The 15,921-nt window shown below is 54.1% G+C and overlaps 1 protein-coding gene across 4 annotated transcripts in view; it reads right to left on the bottom strand.

Annotated features, from left to right (window-relative positions):
- Positions 1 to 15,921, bottom strand: part of SORBS3 (sorbin and SH3 domain containing 3) — a 29,081-nt gene that overhangs the window by 10,862 nt on the left and 2,298 nt on the right. The window contains exons 2-9 of one of the 4 annotated variants that reach the window (XM_004763289.3): positions 12,508 to 12,662; positions 7,829 to 7,985; positions 7,459 to 7,576; positions 5,842 to 6,035; positions 4,777 to 4,840; positions 2,386 to 2,424; positions 1,838 to 1,931; positions 173 to 260 (exon numbers count right to left, since the gene is read on the bottom strand). In XM_004763289.3, the coding sequence (XP_004763346.1) occupies positions 173 to 260; positions 1,838 to 1,931; positions 2,386 to 2,424; positions 4,777 to 4,840; positions 5,842 to 6,035; positions 7,459 to 7,576; positions 7,829 to 7,985; positions 12,508 to 12,614 (861 nt within the window). In that variant the 5' untranslated portion in view covers positions 12,615 to 12,662. Of the gene's footprint in view, positions 1 to 172; positions 261 to 1,837; positions 1,932 to 2,385; positions 2,425 to 4,776; positions 4,841 to 5,841; positions 6,036 to 7,458; positions 7,577 to 7,828; positions 7,986 to 10,406; positions 10,916 to 12,507; positions 12,663 to 15,921 lie in introns of those variants that run through there. The other 3 variants (XM_004763290.3, XM_013061809.2, XM_004763291.2) reach the window with 3 other exon arrangements.

Below are 15,921 nucleotides of genomic sequence, written 5' to 3'. Positions count from 1 at the left end.
GGCCACTGCCTCACCCCTCTGCCTGCCAGTGCCTTCCTAAGGATTTTGGGCTCTCGGGGCTGCCCAGAGCAGGCCCCAAACTGAACGGGCAGTATCTGTGCTCTTCAGCAGAGGGGCCTGGCCAAAGAGCACAGTGCCGGGGGCAGTGAGGGGAGGATGCTGGGTGGGCTACCTGATTTGGTGTCTGGTGTAGGGAGGCTGCTCCAGGATTAGAGTTGAAAGTGCTTCTAGGAAACTCTTCGGAGGGGTCCCAGCTTCTTCTAAAGAAAGGGGAGGACATCTCTTCAATTTCCTTTTAGGGAGACTAAGGCACAAGTGAGAAGACAGCCCTGCACATGCTCCCACAGCCCCCTGCCCCCTGCTCCCAGCTCCAGCCTGTGAAAGCAGTGTTACACATTGGAAAGTTACAGGCTCAGAGGTCAAATGCCAGCTCTGCCACTTAGCTGTGACCTTTTGGCGAGTTACTGAGCTCTCAGAGCCTCAGACTGGCATGTGTGTGTCACGAAGGGATCCCACCTCTGTGAGGGTGTAGTGAAGCTGTGAGGAAACATGTGCCTGCCACCCAGGAGAAGGCCTAACACACTCATCCACTCCCTGAGTGGCCAGGATTCCCTTCCTGCCGACCTCAGTGAAATAATCTATGTGTGGCCCCACGGCTGTGGCTATGTATGTGTCTGCAGCTTGTGAAGCTGCTCTTCCTAGCTGTCACAGCCCTGTGGGCTTGTACACGTGCGCAAGGGTGTGGGTGGGACTACAGCCTAGTCCCAGGAGAACCCTGGGCAGGCCAGAGGGCCTGCAGCCCTGACTCCCAGGCCCTGGGCAAGCTATTTCTGCTCCCTGCGCCTCTGCTCCCTGGGGGTGCAGCATTCAGTGATGTCATCTGTGAAACCACTCCAGCCACTAAGGCTCCACACTGTCACATTTGCCTTCGTCCCCCTCCAGGGCTCCTTTCTTGGCTGGCTTATGTATTCCAGACAATGTTTGGGTCTGAATGTTTCCACCACTGTACCAAGCTTATCAAAGGATGGAATGTCTGACTGGAGAGTCAGGATTTATTGGTTGTAACGATGACTCTATTCTTTATTTTAGGAATAACAATATTAGTAATACCACTGATAATGAGAATAGAATACATCATTCCTTTTTTTTTTTTTTTTAAGATTTTATTTATTTGACACAGAGAGAGAAAGATCACAAGTAGGCAGAGAGGCAGGCAGAGACAGAGGGGGAAGGCTCTGAGCAGAGAGCCAGACTCGGGGCTTGATCGCAGGCCCCTGAGATCATGACCCGAGCCGAAGGCACAGGCTCAACCCACTGAGCCACCCAGTTGCCCGTAGAATACATCATTCGTAATTTAGGGAGGCTCTAGTCATAACTGAGCCTGTATATTAATAATATTTGTGGAGGGGAACCTGGGTGGCTCAGTGGGTTAAGGGTCGTCCTTCAGCTCATGTCATGACCCTGGAGTCCTGGGATCAAGCCCCATGTTGCTCCTTGCTCAATGGGGAGTCTGCTACTCCCTCTCCTGCTTCTCTTGCCACTCATGCTCTCACGTTCTCTCTGTGTCTCTCTCTTTTAAATAAATAAAATATTAAAAAAAGAATAACACATGTGAAGACTTGCTATGTGCCTAAACCCTCACAACCACTTTGTGGTCCCCACTCAGCAGATGGCTGGCACTGGTTAAGTTCCCCAAAGTAGGGACCCTAAGAAGGAGGAGAGCGGTGAGATGGGTTGGGGAGAGGCTGTACCGGATGTGACCACCAGGGGGCGCAGTCCCAGCCAGGAAGCCAGTGCCCCTCTGCAGCCCTGGGACCCTTTTCCCAGGATGGCTCACCCACTCAGAGAAGAGGCCTGGCCTGGCCTGGCAGCTGGTCTTTGCTGGGGCCCTGGATGCCTTGAGTCTGTAGAGGCGGCACAGGAGGAAGCCACTGAAGGTGGGAGAAGACAGGCCAGAGGAGGTGAGAGTTGGGCTTAGGGGTACCTGGGTGAACACTGAAGATTCCGGCACCCACTCCCACACGTGCTTGTGGGTGTCTTGTGGGAACAGGGTTGGGGGTACTCTGGACCACTATATGGGGGCCTTGCACCAACAGCCTTACAGTCTTCACCATATCTTCACAACTGTGGGGCAAGTAGTGTCCCCATTTTACAGATGAAGAGACAGAAGCCCAGAGAAATCACAGCCAGGGTGGAGACACTCACTGGACAGTGAAGCTGAAGCTCTTCATTGCCACCTGCCAGGAAATAGGGAGCTCCCCAGAAATGGGCTACATGAACTTCTCAAGTTGAACTAAGCCAACGGGGGAGCCTCAAAGCCAGGCATGGTTTACAAGACGGGGAAACGCAGGCACTGAGCTGGGGCAGGCCACCGGCACCTCTCACCTTTGGGTGATTCCTCAAAGGTCCAGTCCAGCTGCAGGTCTGCGGGAGCAGAAAGGACCAGATCAGGGGTGGGGCAGCAAGCGAGGATGGCGAGCCCCGCGAGGATGGCGAGCCCCGCGAGGATGGCGAGCCCCGCGAAGCTGCCTCGGCTGCTCCCAGCAGTCCTCCTGCCTAGGGCAGGGGCTGAGGGGCTGAGTCAGGGCCTGAAGAATGTCCCGAGGGAGGGAAGGAATTAGGAGGGCAGTTCTCTGGAGGGTTTGAAATGCCTCTGGCAGACTCAGGGCCTGAGTGAGCCAACCCAGGCAGTGGACTTGCCCAAACCCTCCTGCTCCTCCCTCCTCGCATTCCCACACACACCCTTTCCCTGACCTTTGTAAACCTGCCCTCACCAAGACAGGTTGGGGAAAATTCCACTTCCTCTTCTCCCTCTTTGCCCAAACCCACTCCTCATGGCGCTCATGACTTTCTGGGGCCTCCTAGGAAAAGCGACTGACCCGCCAGCCGACTTGGTCCCCTTGGCGTGCAGACGTGCCACAAGAGCACTTGCCATAAAGGCAGACCAGAACGCCTCTCTCCAGATCCCACACCTCCAGCTCCTGGACCGCTTTGCCGCAAACAGCCGTAACTAATTCGCTGTCTCTGATTCCCCTTCTCTTTAAGTAGATTTCCAGCCCCACCAGGATTGCCCCAACTGCCCTCAAGAAAGACCCCAGTGACCTCCATGTTACCAAACCAAAATACGTGACCCATCAGCAATGTCTGTCACATGGACGACACTTGAAATTCCTTTTTCACTGGGCTTCAGGAAGACAACTCTGGTTTTCCTCTCCACTGTACCCACTTAGTCGGCTTGCTGACCCTGCTCGTCTCTCAAACCTCTACACACCCAAGGGCCTCAGGGTTCAGTGCTTGGGCCTCTGTCTCCCCAGGTGATCTTATCTAGTCTTCTGGCTTTAAAAAAAAAAAAAAAAAACCATCTATGGCAGAATTTGCATGAGAATTAGTTGGGGAGCTTTCAATCAAAATCTTTTAGGGTGGGGACGCCTGGGTGGCTCAGTTGGTTAAGCAGCTGCCTTCGGCTCAGGTCATGATCCCAGCGTCCTTGGATCGAGTCCCACATCGGGCTCCTTGCTCGGCGGGGAGCCTGCTTCTCCCTCTGCCTCTGCCTGCCATTCTGTCTGCCTGTGCTCGCTCTCTCCCCTCTCTCTCTCTCTGATAAATAAATAAAATCTTAAAAAAAAAATATTTTGGGGTGAATCCCCCCATTTCCACCTGCAGCTTAAGCCTCAGCCCTGAACCACAGACTTGCATATTAACTGCCTACTTGACATCACCAACTAGATGATGGACCTCATCAAAAACCTCCATCTTCTCTGAGTTTGGAAGCAACATCTGTCGACTGGCTCCTTCTAAGTCGTCCTTGACGTCTTTTACTCTCGCCACGTTCAATCTACCAGCAAAACCTCATGACGGTCTCTAGAACCCCACCAGGCCTGCTGCTGCTGCCCTGGTCTGAACCACTGCTGGCCTCTAGCCTGGATGAAAGCCGGGCCCCCTAAGTGGTCCGCTCTGTTCTTCATTGCCTTGTCCCCCCCCCGAGCTGGCAGCCAGAGTGAGCCATCAGAGCATGACACTCCTCTATTCACAACTGTCCCTTGACTCCTCAGCTCTTGCAGAGTAAAAGCCAAAGCTTTGATCAGGGCCCCAGAGGCCCTCTGTGACCAGATCTCATCACTGTGACTCCATCTCCCATCAGTGCCCCCCTCACTCCAGTCCAGCCTCTCCTTGCTGCTCCAGGACCAGCCAGGGTCTGCTTCGGCCTCTGGGTGTCTGCTGCTCCCCCTGCGGCCAGGCTCCTTTCTTGGCTCCTTCCCTCCCTTGGCTCCGCTCTCGCTCTCGGCTGAAATGCCGCCTACCAGGGCCTTCCCTCACTGCACTGGGCACTGACTTTTTCTTTTTCTCACTTACCCTTACCACTAGCTGCCATATTAATTACATATCTGCTTATTCTCCCTCTGTCTTAAGCTTCACTGGGGCAGGGACATTCTTTTTTATTCCCTCTTTCATTTTCAGCACCTAGAATAGTGCTCGGCACACAGGAAGTGCTCGGCACACAGGAAGTGCTCCGTAGACGTCTGGTCAGGGGCTGATTGAACAAATGAGGGACTGCATGACTTCCCAGGACTCTCAGAGGAGACCAGGGACAGTGTGTGGTCATTGTCCTCCCAAGGACAGAAAGGAGTTTGGAGGCTCCTCCTCTTCGGCCTGTATGAGGGACGACCCACCACACAGCCTGGGGTACACAGAAGTTCCCTTTTCTGCCGGTCCGTCCCACAGCCCCAGGCGCTGGAGCCCACTCGGCAGAGAGAGGGCCCTAGAAGGATGTCTCACCTGGCATTTTCCGGTGAATCTGCTGGAACATTCTCCGGTACCAGTCCCTGGGGCTATCAACACTCTGGGATCAGAAAAGACAAAATCAGGCCACCCTCTTAATAGGAAGCCACAGAAGTTTTTCCTTCCTGAGTCCTTTCTCTGGCCACCCTTGAAGTGGGCAGGCTGTCGTGAAAAATCGAATAAAGGAACTTTATACAGCATATTACATATGAATAAGGTGTAGAGAAGGATCTCCCCAGTGATGATCCATGCCGAGGCTCTGAGATTTGGGGTGGTTTCTCGATTTTTTTTTTTCTCTTTGCTTTCCTATACCTCTGATCTTTCTACAACAAACATGTATTTTTTCTTTTTTTTTTTTTTAAGATTTTATTTATTTATTTGAGAGAGAGAGCATGAGAAAGCATGAGAAGCAGACACCCCATGGACTTGGGATCCTGACGCGAGACTCGATTCCAGGACTCTGGGATCCTGACCTGAATTGAAGGCAGCAGCCCAACCCACTGAGCCACCCAGGTGCCCACAAACATGTATTTCTATGTAATGAAAAATAAATGCGATAATATAGGGTTAGAATGGCATTTCACAGCTCCTGCCCCACTGAGACCGAAACAGCCAACTTCAGTTTCAGATGCAGAACTGAAGGCAGGTGGCTGGCTTGAGATAGGGAGTGGAAGAAGGGCAGGGTTCTCAGAGCCCGGGCCCTGGATCCTTCCATGCCAGCCACAGTGTGAGGGCGACTCACTCAGGACTCTGCCAGCTCTCTCCACCCAGCCATTCACTCAGTGGCTGTGCCAGGTCCTGGGGCTAGGAACAGAGGGGGTCCTTGCCCCACAGAGCATTCTAGATCTACCCTTCCCCCCCCACAAACCACTTGTGCAACTCAGACCACAAGAGCACCTGTATTTTTGTGGCTGATGACCACCCCCAAGCCTCTTGTGGAGGAACCACGGGGTTCTGAAATGGTTTGGTGCACTCTTGGTGGCTCCCACTTTAATTCACAGAAGTGGAGCTCAGCATGGATCCCCGAGCCCCCTCAGCAGCAGCCCCCAGCTCAGGACTCACAGATCGGGGGGCGATAGGCATGCCGCTCTCGTCCACCGGCCCGATTCCCTCATACTTGACCCAGCGCTTGTCCCGACGCTTGCTGTCCTTGGTCCACGTGGCTGACCAGTTCTGGGGATGCTGGGAGGCAGGGGTCTTCTGGCTCCCCGAGGGCCGGCTCCCAGGGCTGGGCCAGGTCTGATACCAAGCAGGATCTGTGGGGGAAATGAGTAACAGAGCATTAGCACCAGGCAGGGGCCCCCACCTGGACTTGCTTGTCTCTTAGCCCTTCAGAACATTGATCCTGTGGGTTCAAAAGTTTCAACATCTCCTTGTTTGACTTGCTGAGACAGACTTTACAGCCTTCCCCATCCCCTGCAGGACCACGGGCCTTTGGTTATTTTTTAGTTAAAGTGAATGAAAATGGATTTTGTCTTGAGAAATCTGTGCCCGTGTCTGCCTTATCCTTTCGGAGGGCTGTCCTTAAAGCCTTTGGAATGAGGGCTGGGAATCCTTACTTAGAGAAAATGCTGGGGACCATCCTGGCTGGGAAGGCAGCAGGGTGTGGCAGAAATGGCACTGGGCTTGAAATGGGAACAAAGAATTCAGATGCCAGCTGTGCCACCGGCTGGTTTTGTGACCTGTGGCACAGCAAGAAACCACTTGGTGACTCCGTTTCTACTTCTGTAACATGAGGGTAATCATGGCAAACATCCAGAGAGAGCTAGTGTGTGTGACCGTGCCCAGCACAGTGCCTGACACATAGTCACAAGGCTCTTGGACAGACACTCATTCACCAGACATGGCAACTGAGTCCTCAGCTTCCTCAGAACCCTTAGCCCCCAAGTCACCAGAGTAGCAGCATAAGGGCATCAAGGCTGGAAGGACCAGGGTTTGAGTCTCAGCTCAGACTCTGTGACTGAGCATCTCTGAAACTCAGGTTCCTCACTGGGAAGAGGTTACTAATGGTATCTTATCTTTCCAGGACATCAAGGGATTAAATGACAGAAGGCTTAGTGTGTCTTTTCAGTGTCCCACATGTTCTAAGCATTCCACAATTATTTGTTAAATGAATAAATTACTTGACACAGTGCCTGCCTCAGTGGGAAGCTTAATAAAGGATCTCTCCCTCCTCAGGAAAAGGGCCCACGGGGGTAGACCTTCACCCAGGAGGTCCTGGGATCTTCTCGACCCCATGGCTCAGGCCAGGATGACTTGTAGGAGCCCAGGGGCTGATGAGCTCCCAGAGCTGCCTCTCCCATCTTCTACTTGGCTGCTGAGTACACACTTGTGGGGTTTGGCCCCCTGTCCCCTGCCTCCCAAGGCTGTGTCCCCTGCACAATTACTTCCCCTGGCAGGGTGGGGGGTTTGGGGTGGGGGTGCTAAGGGGCGTGGGGTGGGGGTGGGGGTGGGAAGGGAGGGATGCGTCAGCCTGCTCTCTCCCTCAGTGGATTTCACACTCACGGGCCATCAGTGCTCACACAGAGAAGGGCAGCCAGATGAGCTCAGAGGCCCAGGACCTTGAGAGCCCTCTATGCTCCTCCCCACAAGGTAGTGCCAGATGGCAGGGCCCAGGAACCTCTGATCCCCCACCCCCGACACAAGGCTCCTGGAGCAGGTATTTCTGAGCAGACCCACCTGGGTGCCGGGAAACATCTCTCCTCTGGGTGACGTGCCCATTGCACACGGTCCTGGGCGCAGGGTCATGAAACTGGAAATTAAGGGTGTTGGAACCACCATTCCGGATCACAGGCACCTGTGGGGAGGGGCCGGGAGCAGCAGCTCAGGCCCGAAGGTTCCGCAGAAGGGTGGGAAGCACAGACACAGTTTACCCCATAGTGAGGACTGGAGGGCCAGCCTGAACCCCTTGCACATAGCCAACAAGGCTCTCTAGAGCGATCTGCGGCCCTTTCCCTCCATCCCGTTAATCCTCCTGCTCCCCCACATGTCCTAGGAGGTCCCATCAACTCTGGGTCCACAGGAACCCTCTCCTCACTGTCTCACTCACCCGTGCCCCCCGGGAGGAGGACCCTCCGTGGGCCCGGAGATTGCTGGGGATGAAGTCGTCCAGGCTGAGCCCAGTGGGGAGGTTGCAGGGTGGGGCCTGCATGCTTGGGTCAAGGTTGGAGGGCTCCGGGTGTGCCAGCTGCTCCTCTGTGTGTCCTCTGTGGGGAAGGAAGGAGGAAGGGAAAGCCCTGCTGGGCTCAAGGCCGCCTGTGCCCTCTGGGCTCAACCTTGGGGTTGGGGGAGAAGGGGACAGCTGTGGGAGGGGGTCGGGCCAGCTGAGTGGGAGCTCAAGGACCCAGGAAACAGGCCTCTGTGGGCACTGGCCTGCAGGCTGCCCGTGCCAGCTCCCAGAGGCACAATGGGCTGCTTGTTAGGCCCTGGGCAGGAGCTCGGGGTGGGAGTGGGGGAGGGGGAAGCCAGGCTAGGAAGAGGGAGGCTGGCCAGGAGTGGGCCTGCTGGACAAAGACTTGGGCACACGGGCCTGCTGGCCAGCCCCTCTGGGGCTCTCACTGCACAGCGCGGTCTGCTCCCCCAGAGGGAAGGCAGAGGGAACTGGGGCAGCTGGCAGAGGAGGGCCTGGGCACTCAGGACTTTGTTTCAGTTCCCTGACTCCTCCAGTCCCTCTGTGAGCATCTGCTTGCCAGCAGGCACAAGGGGTTGCTTGGGCTGCAGGAGAGGCCCCAAAACAACAGCAAGGCGACCTGCCTACTGCCCAGCGGGGCCAAGGTTATGGGAGGGGGAGTGCGGCGGGGGCATTTCCAGGCAGCAGAAACTACTCCTTCTGAGCACAGAGGAGTGCCAGCTCCCTTCCTCGGCCTTCTTCCCTGGGACTAAAGCCTCAGAGGGCTCAGGGTGCCAGTGTGGGGTGGGATGGAAGGCAAAGCAGTGGACAGGAGCCAAGCTGGACTTGCTCATGGAGACATGGTGCTGCTGAGTGCCCTCCCCCGGCCACTTTCTTTTATACCTCCTCCAGGCTGGTTTTGTTTTGTTTTTGGGTAATCCCTACACCTAACATGGGACTTAAACTCACAACCTCAAGATCAAGAGTTGCACACTGTACCAGCTGAGCCAGCCAGGTGCTCCTATTTTCCAGAGGGTTTTTTGGACAGAGGGTCTTCCTGGCAGCACCACGCCTGCCTGCCCAGCCTGGCTCTGTGGTCCCATGCAAGTTATTCCAGGCACCCGGGAAATGGAGGAGGCCAGGCTGTCCAACAGGGCTTGTCTGAGGCTGGGCCTCCCCACCCGTGCAGCTGGACTGGACCAGAGCTGAGCCAACCTCCCCTGCTGGGGCCGGACCCATTCTGGCATTGTGTTCAGAGCTAGGCTTGTGTGTGCCTAAGGGGTGTGGGGGCTCACAGGAAAGGCCCAGGGGGCCTGGTGAGGTGCTGTGTCTGTGTGCAGTGGAAATGGGAGTGCAGCGCTCTGAATGGGACTTGTGGGAAGTACCACGGGGCTTGGAGTTCTGATAGGGGGCTGGGATCGCTCCTGTACCCAGTTCCTCCTCAGGCCTTGGGGGCTGGAGGGTGTGAACAAGGCTGGTGGCAGTCTCTGTCTCTGTTCAGACTGGGGATCTCTTCTGACATCTGAAAGACCTACTGGGGACATAGCTTTTCCATGCTGTTCCCTGGCTGTGGGGGGAGTGAGAGCTGAAGCTGGAGGAGGGGCAGCTCCCCAGCTGGATCCAATTAGGACTGGGACCAAAAGCAAAACATGCAGACACACCCCAGTTCCCCCGCTGTTCTCCCTCCTTTGAGGGGTAAATTGAGGCAGGGGACAGCAGAAGATCCAGAGGCCTGGGACTGCCTGGCTCCTAGCAGCAACCCCTCCCTTCCCAGCTGACTGCTCGAAGCCAAGTTGCGAGGTCAGCATCAGCAGTCCCAGCCATCAGCTGACCCCAGCCGCCTTCCCTCTCCTCCCATCTTCCCACCCTTTCCTGCTCAGTGAAAACTGTCCTCTAGTAATCTCGGGAGGACAGGGTGTCCCCCCATACCATCCAACTTTTCAGGGGCTACTGATCCTTGGTGACCCCTCCCCAACATAGATGCCTGTGGCAGGCACACTCCAGACATAGACAAGGGTGTCTGGGGTAGAGTGGGCTGACTTTTTCTCTCAGTGGCTGCGCCAGGAGAAACTAAAAGCCACTTCTCACAGAGAGATGGGGGCATGGAGGCATTGGTCCTGCATCTGGCAGAGGACAGGCAGGTGCCAGGAAGTCTCCGGGGTCTTCCCAGAATTCTGGCAGTCCTTCACCCAAAGGGCTGGAAGATGTGAAGTCGCTCGGCTGTTTGTAGTTGGCAGACTCCTTTCCACCTCCAAGTATGGCCCTGACCTTGGGGGCTTGGCCCTAGGAGACTTCCCCGGTATTTTCCAGTTACAAGACCACGTGGACAAAGCCACGTTTTCTCGAATTTCGCCTTTTCCAGATCGAGAGGGGACTTCTTCATCTCTTTCCAACCCAGAGCTGGGGATGAGGACCTCAGGGGGAGGGGCACTTTGTCTTCCCTGAGGGTTGGGCACGGGTCCCTCCCCGCCCGCGGCCCCCCGCCTCCTCTCCGCCCCCTCCCCTTCCCGGCACCTACCTTCCCCAGCAAGCAGGTGGCCCCGACTGAGGACGCCGGGGAGGGCAGGAGCATCTCTGCCCAGGTCCCGCCTGGTGCAGCCGCGGCGGGCTCTCCAGAAGGGAGGGCAGGGAGAAGTCCGGGCTGTGCCGCTCACCCTCGTGACCGGGTCAGGACGGGCTCCGCTAGGCAGAGAGCCCGAGGAGGAAGAGTGGGATGGACCGGGCCGAGGGCACGCGCAGGGAGGGAGGACCGCGAGAGGCGCGCGGGCGGGCGGCGTAGTTTGTCTCCTTCCAATCTGCGCTGTGGGCCGCGCGGACAGGGTGGAGGGGCCGGCGACTCCCTCTCCAGCCTGCGGGGCGGGGGCTCGGGCCAGCCGGCTGGGGAGTGCGAGTGCCCTCCGTCGGGGCGCGCCGCGGGGACGAAGTGGCCCCCTGCCTAGGGGGCCGGGCCGACCGCGGGCGGCGCCGGGAGGGGCCGCCGAGGGTCCCCGGGGAGCCCGCTCTGGTTTCCCAGCTGCCTTCCCCGGCCCCCACCGCAGGGCTGGCGTCCGGGCTGGGGGTGTGTGTTTAGGGGGGGTGAGGTGGCGAGCGCCACTCAGAGTTTCCAGTGACATTTCCAGCGCGTGGGAAGGGAGCCCTGCACGGCGGAGCCAGGACAGAGGGCAGGAATGATTAAAGATCCCGGGTCAAGCCAGCAACTGATACTGCGCTGGCAGCCTCGGAGACAGGACCGAGATGCAGACAGGCTGGGGCCGAGATAAGCACCACCCCCCCCAACAAGTGGAGTGGCTTAGCGGACCGAGTTAAGGCCCCGCCGCCTCCTTCCCCACTTGGGGAGATTTTGTGCTTTTGTAAGCGTGCGTCCGGGCGTGTGCAAAGAAACACACGCACATAGATGCGTGTACACCCCCAAATGGGCGGACGCTCACACACGTGCTCACACCGCCGAGGGCGGCCTGGGGAGGAAATCGGCCTTAGGGAGCGGCCCCCTGGGCGTGCCGCGCCCCTGAAGAGGATGAGGGCGGGGTCCCTTTGGCGGGGATGGGGTTACCAGGGTCTTGGTGTTCTCATACACCGTAGTTGTTTTGATCTTGCTGCTTTTCCGCTGTTCCCGCTGCTCTGACACCAGTCCCAAGAGCCTGCGCCCATTGGCTCCCAAGCCCTCTGGCCATACCGTCTTTTCTTTCTCCAAGCCTCTGTGCCCGCACGGAGCATGTTACAGACTATGGAAGTGCTTAATGAATGTTTACTGGTCATGGAAAAACCGGAGTACTTCTTAGCCCTTGGTTTGGTTCTGGCACCCAAGACCCAAACCAACCAAACTGGGCAATTTCACATCCATTGGGGGAGTGATCAGTGATAAATTATAAAAATATGAAAACATTTATTGCATGACTACTGGGTATAAAACTGGTGTCATGAGACCACTATGCACTTTAGGGTGTTTTCCAACCACATCATTCAACTCAACAGTGGAGAAGGCAGGGACTGGAGAAAATATGAAAAAAAAAATTTAATTCCACCAGTATTGATGCTATTAGCTTTATCTTTTCTCAGTTCAGTTAAAAGAGCTCTCCCAGTGCAGTGAACCAGCTTGAAACAGTATCACATGTGAAAGAGGAAGGAGGCACGTTTAGGTTGTGCAGAAGCTTGAGAGAGACAGGCATGCTGGCCAGAATCCAGTGTCTGCGGGGATGCCATGTGGAAACAGACCCCCTGCACTAGTAGAAGTGGGACCCTTGGGTGCATACTTGGAAGAAGATCCAAGGTTTCCAAGGAAGAACTTCTAGAAGGATTACAGGGGTTCCAAGCCTACCGATCATGGGCATCTTTCTAAAAGTAATGACTGCACTGAACAGGTTCTTGAATGAGGTCACCTTTAAGGCCCCTTCTAAGAGTCTATGATTCTCCAGGAAAGCTAAAGGATGGGATGGAATGGGTAGCCCCCAGCCACAGAAGACATCTGCAGAAAGGAGGGTAGGCATTCTGGGACTTCTTGAAGATGGGCAGCCATGCATTGTCCTACCCCTAAAGCTAGGTACTTACCTACCCACCCTAGGCACCATCCTCCTCCCTCCCTCAGGGATTAAAATGTGCCCATTTCCCTGTTTTTTCCCCACCTGTCAGAATCCTTGCGACTAAGAAGGGCCACATCTCTTTCATGTTCTTCCTTGCTCTCCAAAGATGGTGAAGCTGAAGATCTTCCAATTCCAGGAATCCTGGCCATACCCTCTCTCACGGGCAGCGAGCGTCTCTTATTCTCTAGGGCTCTGACCTGGACTCCAAGATAAATATTTAATGTAGAGGGTGCAGCTGAGCTGACAAAGGTCCTCACTTCCTGTTCTCACAAAGGGAGGTAGCAGCCAGGGACAAGGAGCTGGGGACTGGCTACCAGTTTCATCTCTATGGGAATAGGGAGCCCAGTAAACAGCTCTGTAGGTGGTGGTGGGTAGGCCCCACTGGAGACCTGAACCTTTCTCCTGAGGGGCTCTATACTTAATGTTCCCTGGTGGCCACTGGGCCTCATAGCAAAGAGGATGAGAGATTGGTAGGAGCATAGAGCATAAGGAATCTTGACTAGTCGATTCCTCTCTTTCTGCACATATTTGGGGAGAAGAATCCCTCCTCTGAAAAGTGGGAGATTAAAGGAGGAAGGAGGAAGTAGCAAAGTCCAAAGATGTAGCCAAGAAACAGGTATCTGCTTTTTCACCTTCTCCCTCCAGCCTCAGTTCTACTTGCTGTGGGCCTAAGCCCGAAGACAGCTGGCATGGTTTAGGGATAGGCTGTCCGCAGGTGACCTGGCTGTTGTCAACCAAAGAGATTCTTTTCATCCCAATGCACTATCTGCTCTGGTGACTCCCTTATCTAACAGGGACCTCCTTCCCTGTGACTCTTTCCCTGTCCCTGGCACTGCCTTCCGTCAGGGGGCTGCCTCTGCCTTCTCAGAGTCACCTGAGCCATAGTAAACAGAGTTACATAACTGCTCTGTTTTTCTCAGCTATCTGATCCCGGTCAGCAGTATGCCCCACCCCCACCCCCAGGCCCGCTCCTCAAGCCTGCCACCTTTTGTTCTGCAATTCTCCCCAGGTGGCACCCATGTCAACACAGATCTGTCCATGCCCTCCATCCCAGGGGAGATTAGCCAAGAGACTCCCAAGAGATGTGGCTCTTCCTACGGAGCTGGAGAAGGTGGTGCTTGTTCATACAGGAATACAGGTCACTCTGAAAACCAACCTCTGTCACCAAGAAAAAGGATGAATGGAAAAAGCCTTAAGTGGCTTTTTATTGTAAGTGAGCAGAAAATTGTTTTATTTCTCAAATGGAAAAATGGAAGCCAGGGACCCCAGAAGACATACACCCGAACTCTCAAATTTCTGGAGCAGTGTATCTAGTACTGGGAGTCTGGCATCTGAATGTCACACTCTGAGATGTGCCCCTGAGCAGCTGAGTGGCTTCCTGGCCCTGTACCGCAGTCCTCCCACAGTAGGCAAAGAAATGGCATCTGCTATTCGAAGGGAAGCCTTTTCCTCCACAGGGATGTACTCTGGCATATTCTTTAGTTAGGCTTTGAGCAGGTTTTTAATTTGGCTCTCAGAAGAGTGTTCTCTTTCTGCCAGGGGGACTGAGCAAGCAGATGGTATCCAGTGAAAAGCTATCCACCACAGGTCAGATACGGACTGTGCCTGGCGGCCAGGGTGTGAGTGGACCCTCACGGGAGTGGAGAAAGAGGCTTTCAGGACTGCCTTGCTCTAGTCTCTCACAGCACACGTGTGATATAACAGGAACCATCTATGTGGGTTCTCGGAGTCAGTCACATCCCAACCCCGGAGGCTGCGACAGAACTCAGCCTTTTGTCCAACTGTCTAGGCTATCTTCAAGGAAGCCTTGACACTGATATCAGCAACTGTTCTGTCTCCTTCTATGGATGAGCAAACGAGCATCATGGGCACATGGCGTGTCTTTGAGAAGAACTGAGCTGGATGAACCTCTTTCAGTTCTCAGGAAAGAAAGAGCAAGTGGCGGTCAGCTCTTTAGAAAGCAGATTTTATGAGGGAAGAATAAATAAGTGATGACCTCAGAGGGAAAATCCAGCCAAGTCAACTCAGCCACAAAGAAGGACACACAGAGCAGGGGCTGGAAAACTAGGTCTGCATCGACCTTCTTTCCTAGCGCAGGTAAACTGAAATAAGGAAGATAAGAGGGTGGATTTGTTGATCGGAGCCCGACCTCATGGTGTCCACTGGCCTCCAAACAAAGAATAACCTTGTCTTCCCACTCCCTGAAGTCTATGACCAGCCTTCTCCTGAACTGCACCAACATCAAAAAGACTGTCTAATTTACCATTATGTTATTGATCTACTGGACCAAAATTGATTAGTTTCTCTCTAAAACCTGCATGTCATGATAGAAAACCCAGGAAGACCATGTGATTACATACAGCACGCAAGAAGGTAGGGAGTCAGTCTACATGTGGTGGCAGGTAAACAGGAGTTTGCATTTTAGTTCTTAATTTCCAGGATTTTAAGTAACCTTTTTCACAACTCTGGAAATAAGGGCAAACATTGCCTCATTTTACCAAAGGTTTAGCTGAGGTATAAGGACATTGCTAAGTCAGGACCCTATTTGGATAACAAAGATTCCAAAATGCATACCCAGCTTATCTGAACCTAGAAATCCAGGCTTGTTTTCTGGCCTGTAAACTGCACTGTGGCCCTTGATGGTACTGTGCTTACAGTACAGTTGCCTTACTCAAGCCTGGCAGGGATTCCTGCCAGAATTGGTAAAATGCCTTCATGGACACAGTTATCTACTCCAAGGGCCCTGGGTGCTTCCCCTTCCCTCAGTCCTCCAATTATTTTCCCTTGTGAATCCACAGTGCCCCGTGGTATTTCTACTTTGGGGAGGAATCAAAAGGCTGATCTTACACTTCCCTTTTCTTGTTAGTCCGGCTCCACATTCAATGTCTCTCTGGCTCCTTTTACTTTTCCCAAGATAGAACTCATGCCTGTCTATTATTAGGATCATAAGCAGAGTTATTAAATTACTACAATAAAAATTTTCTTTATCTTTTATAAAGACTATATGTTTTCTGGGATGTCTTTCTTCCTTTTCTACAAGTAGTGGCCTCTGCTAGAGAAGGCACAGCAGGAGCTGGGACTTGAGCAGGAGTTCGTGGTGGGCCGAGTGCTGGGAAGGACGGTGGGACAAGGCGGTACAGGGAGAGGCAACACTGCAGCCCCCAAAGCCTATTTAAAACTAAAGAAAGAGCTGAAGAGGTAAGGGAAAGAGGCCTTTTTTTGTTGTAATGAGATTCTTTTATCAAATACCAGACCAGACATCAAACAGCAGACTTTCCCTTGATTTCTGGAATTATTATTAAATGGGTAAGAGCCAAATATAAGTGCCTCTACCATGAAATAAAGGAAATGAAGACACAGGAAGCCAATTAAGTTATCATTTAATTTTAACAGTTTTTTTTAAGGTGACTTCCAATTTACAATAAGAAAGTTTTAACAAGTTAGTTTCTTGAACAC

Source organism: Mustela putorius, unplaced genomic scaffold (assembly GCF_011764305.1).
Source record: "Mustela putorius furo isolate JIRA1106 unplaced genomic scaffold, ASM1176430v1.1 tig00003937_pilon_pilon_pilon, whole genome shotgun sequence".
In the NCBI taxonomy this organism is placed as follows: domain Eukaryota; kingdom Metazoa; phylum Chordata; class Mammalia; order Carnivora; family Mustelidae; genus Mustela; species Mustela putorius.
This window is presented reverse-complemented; position numbering and strand designations above follow the sequence as displayed.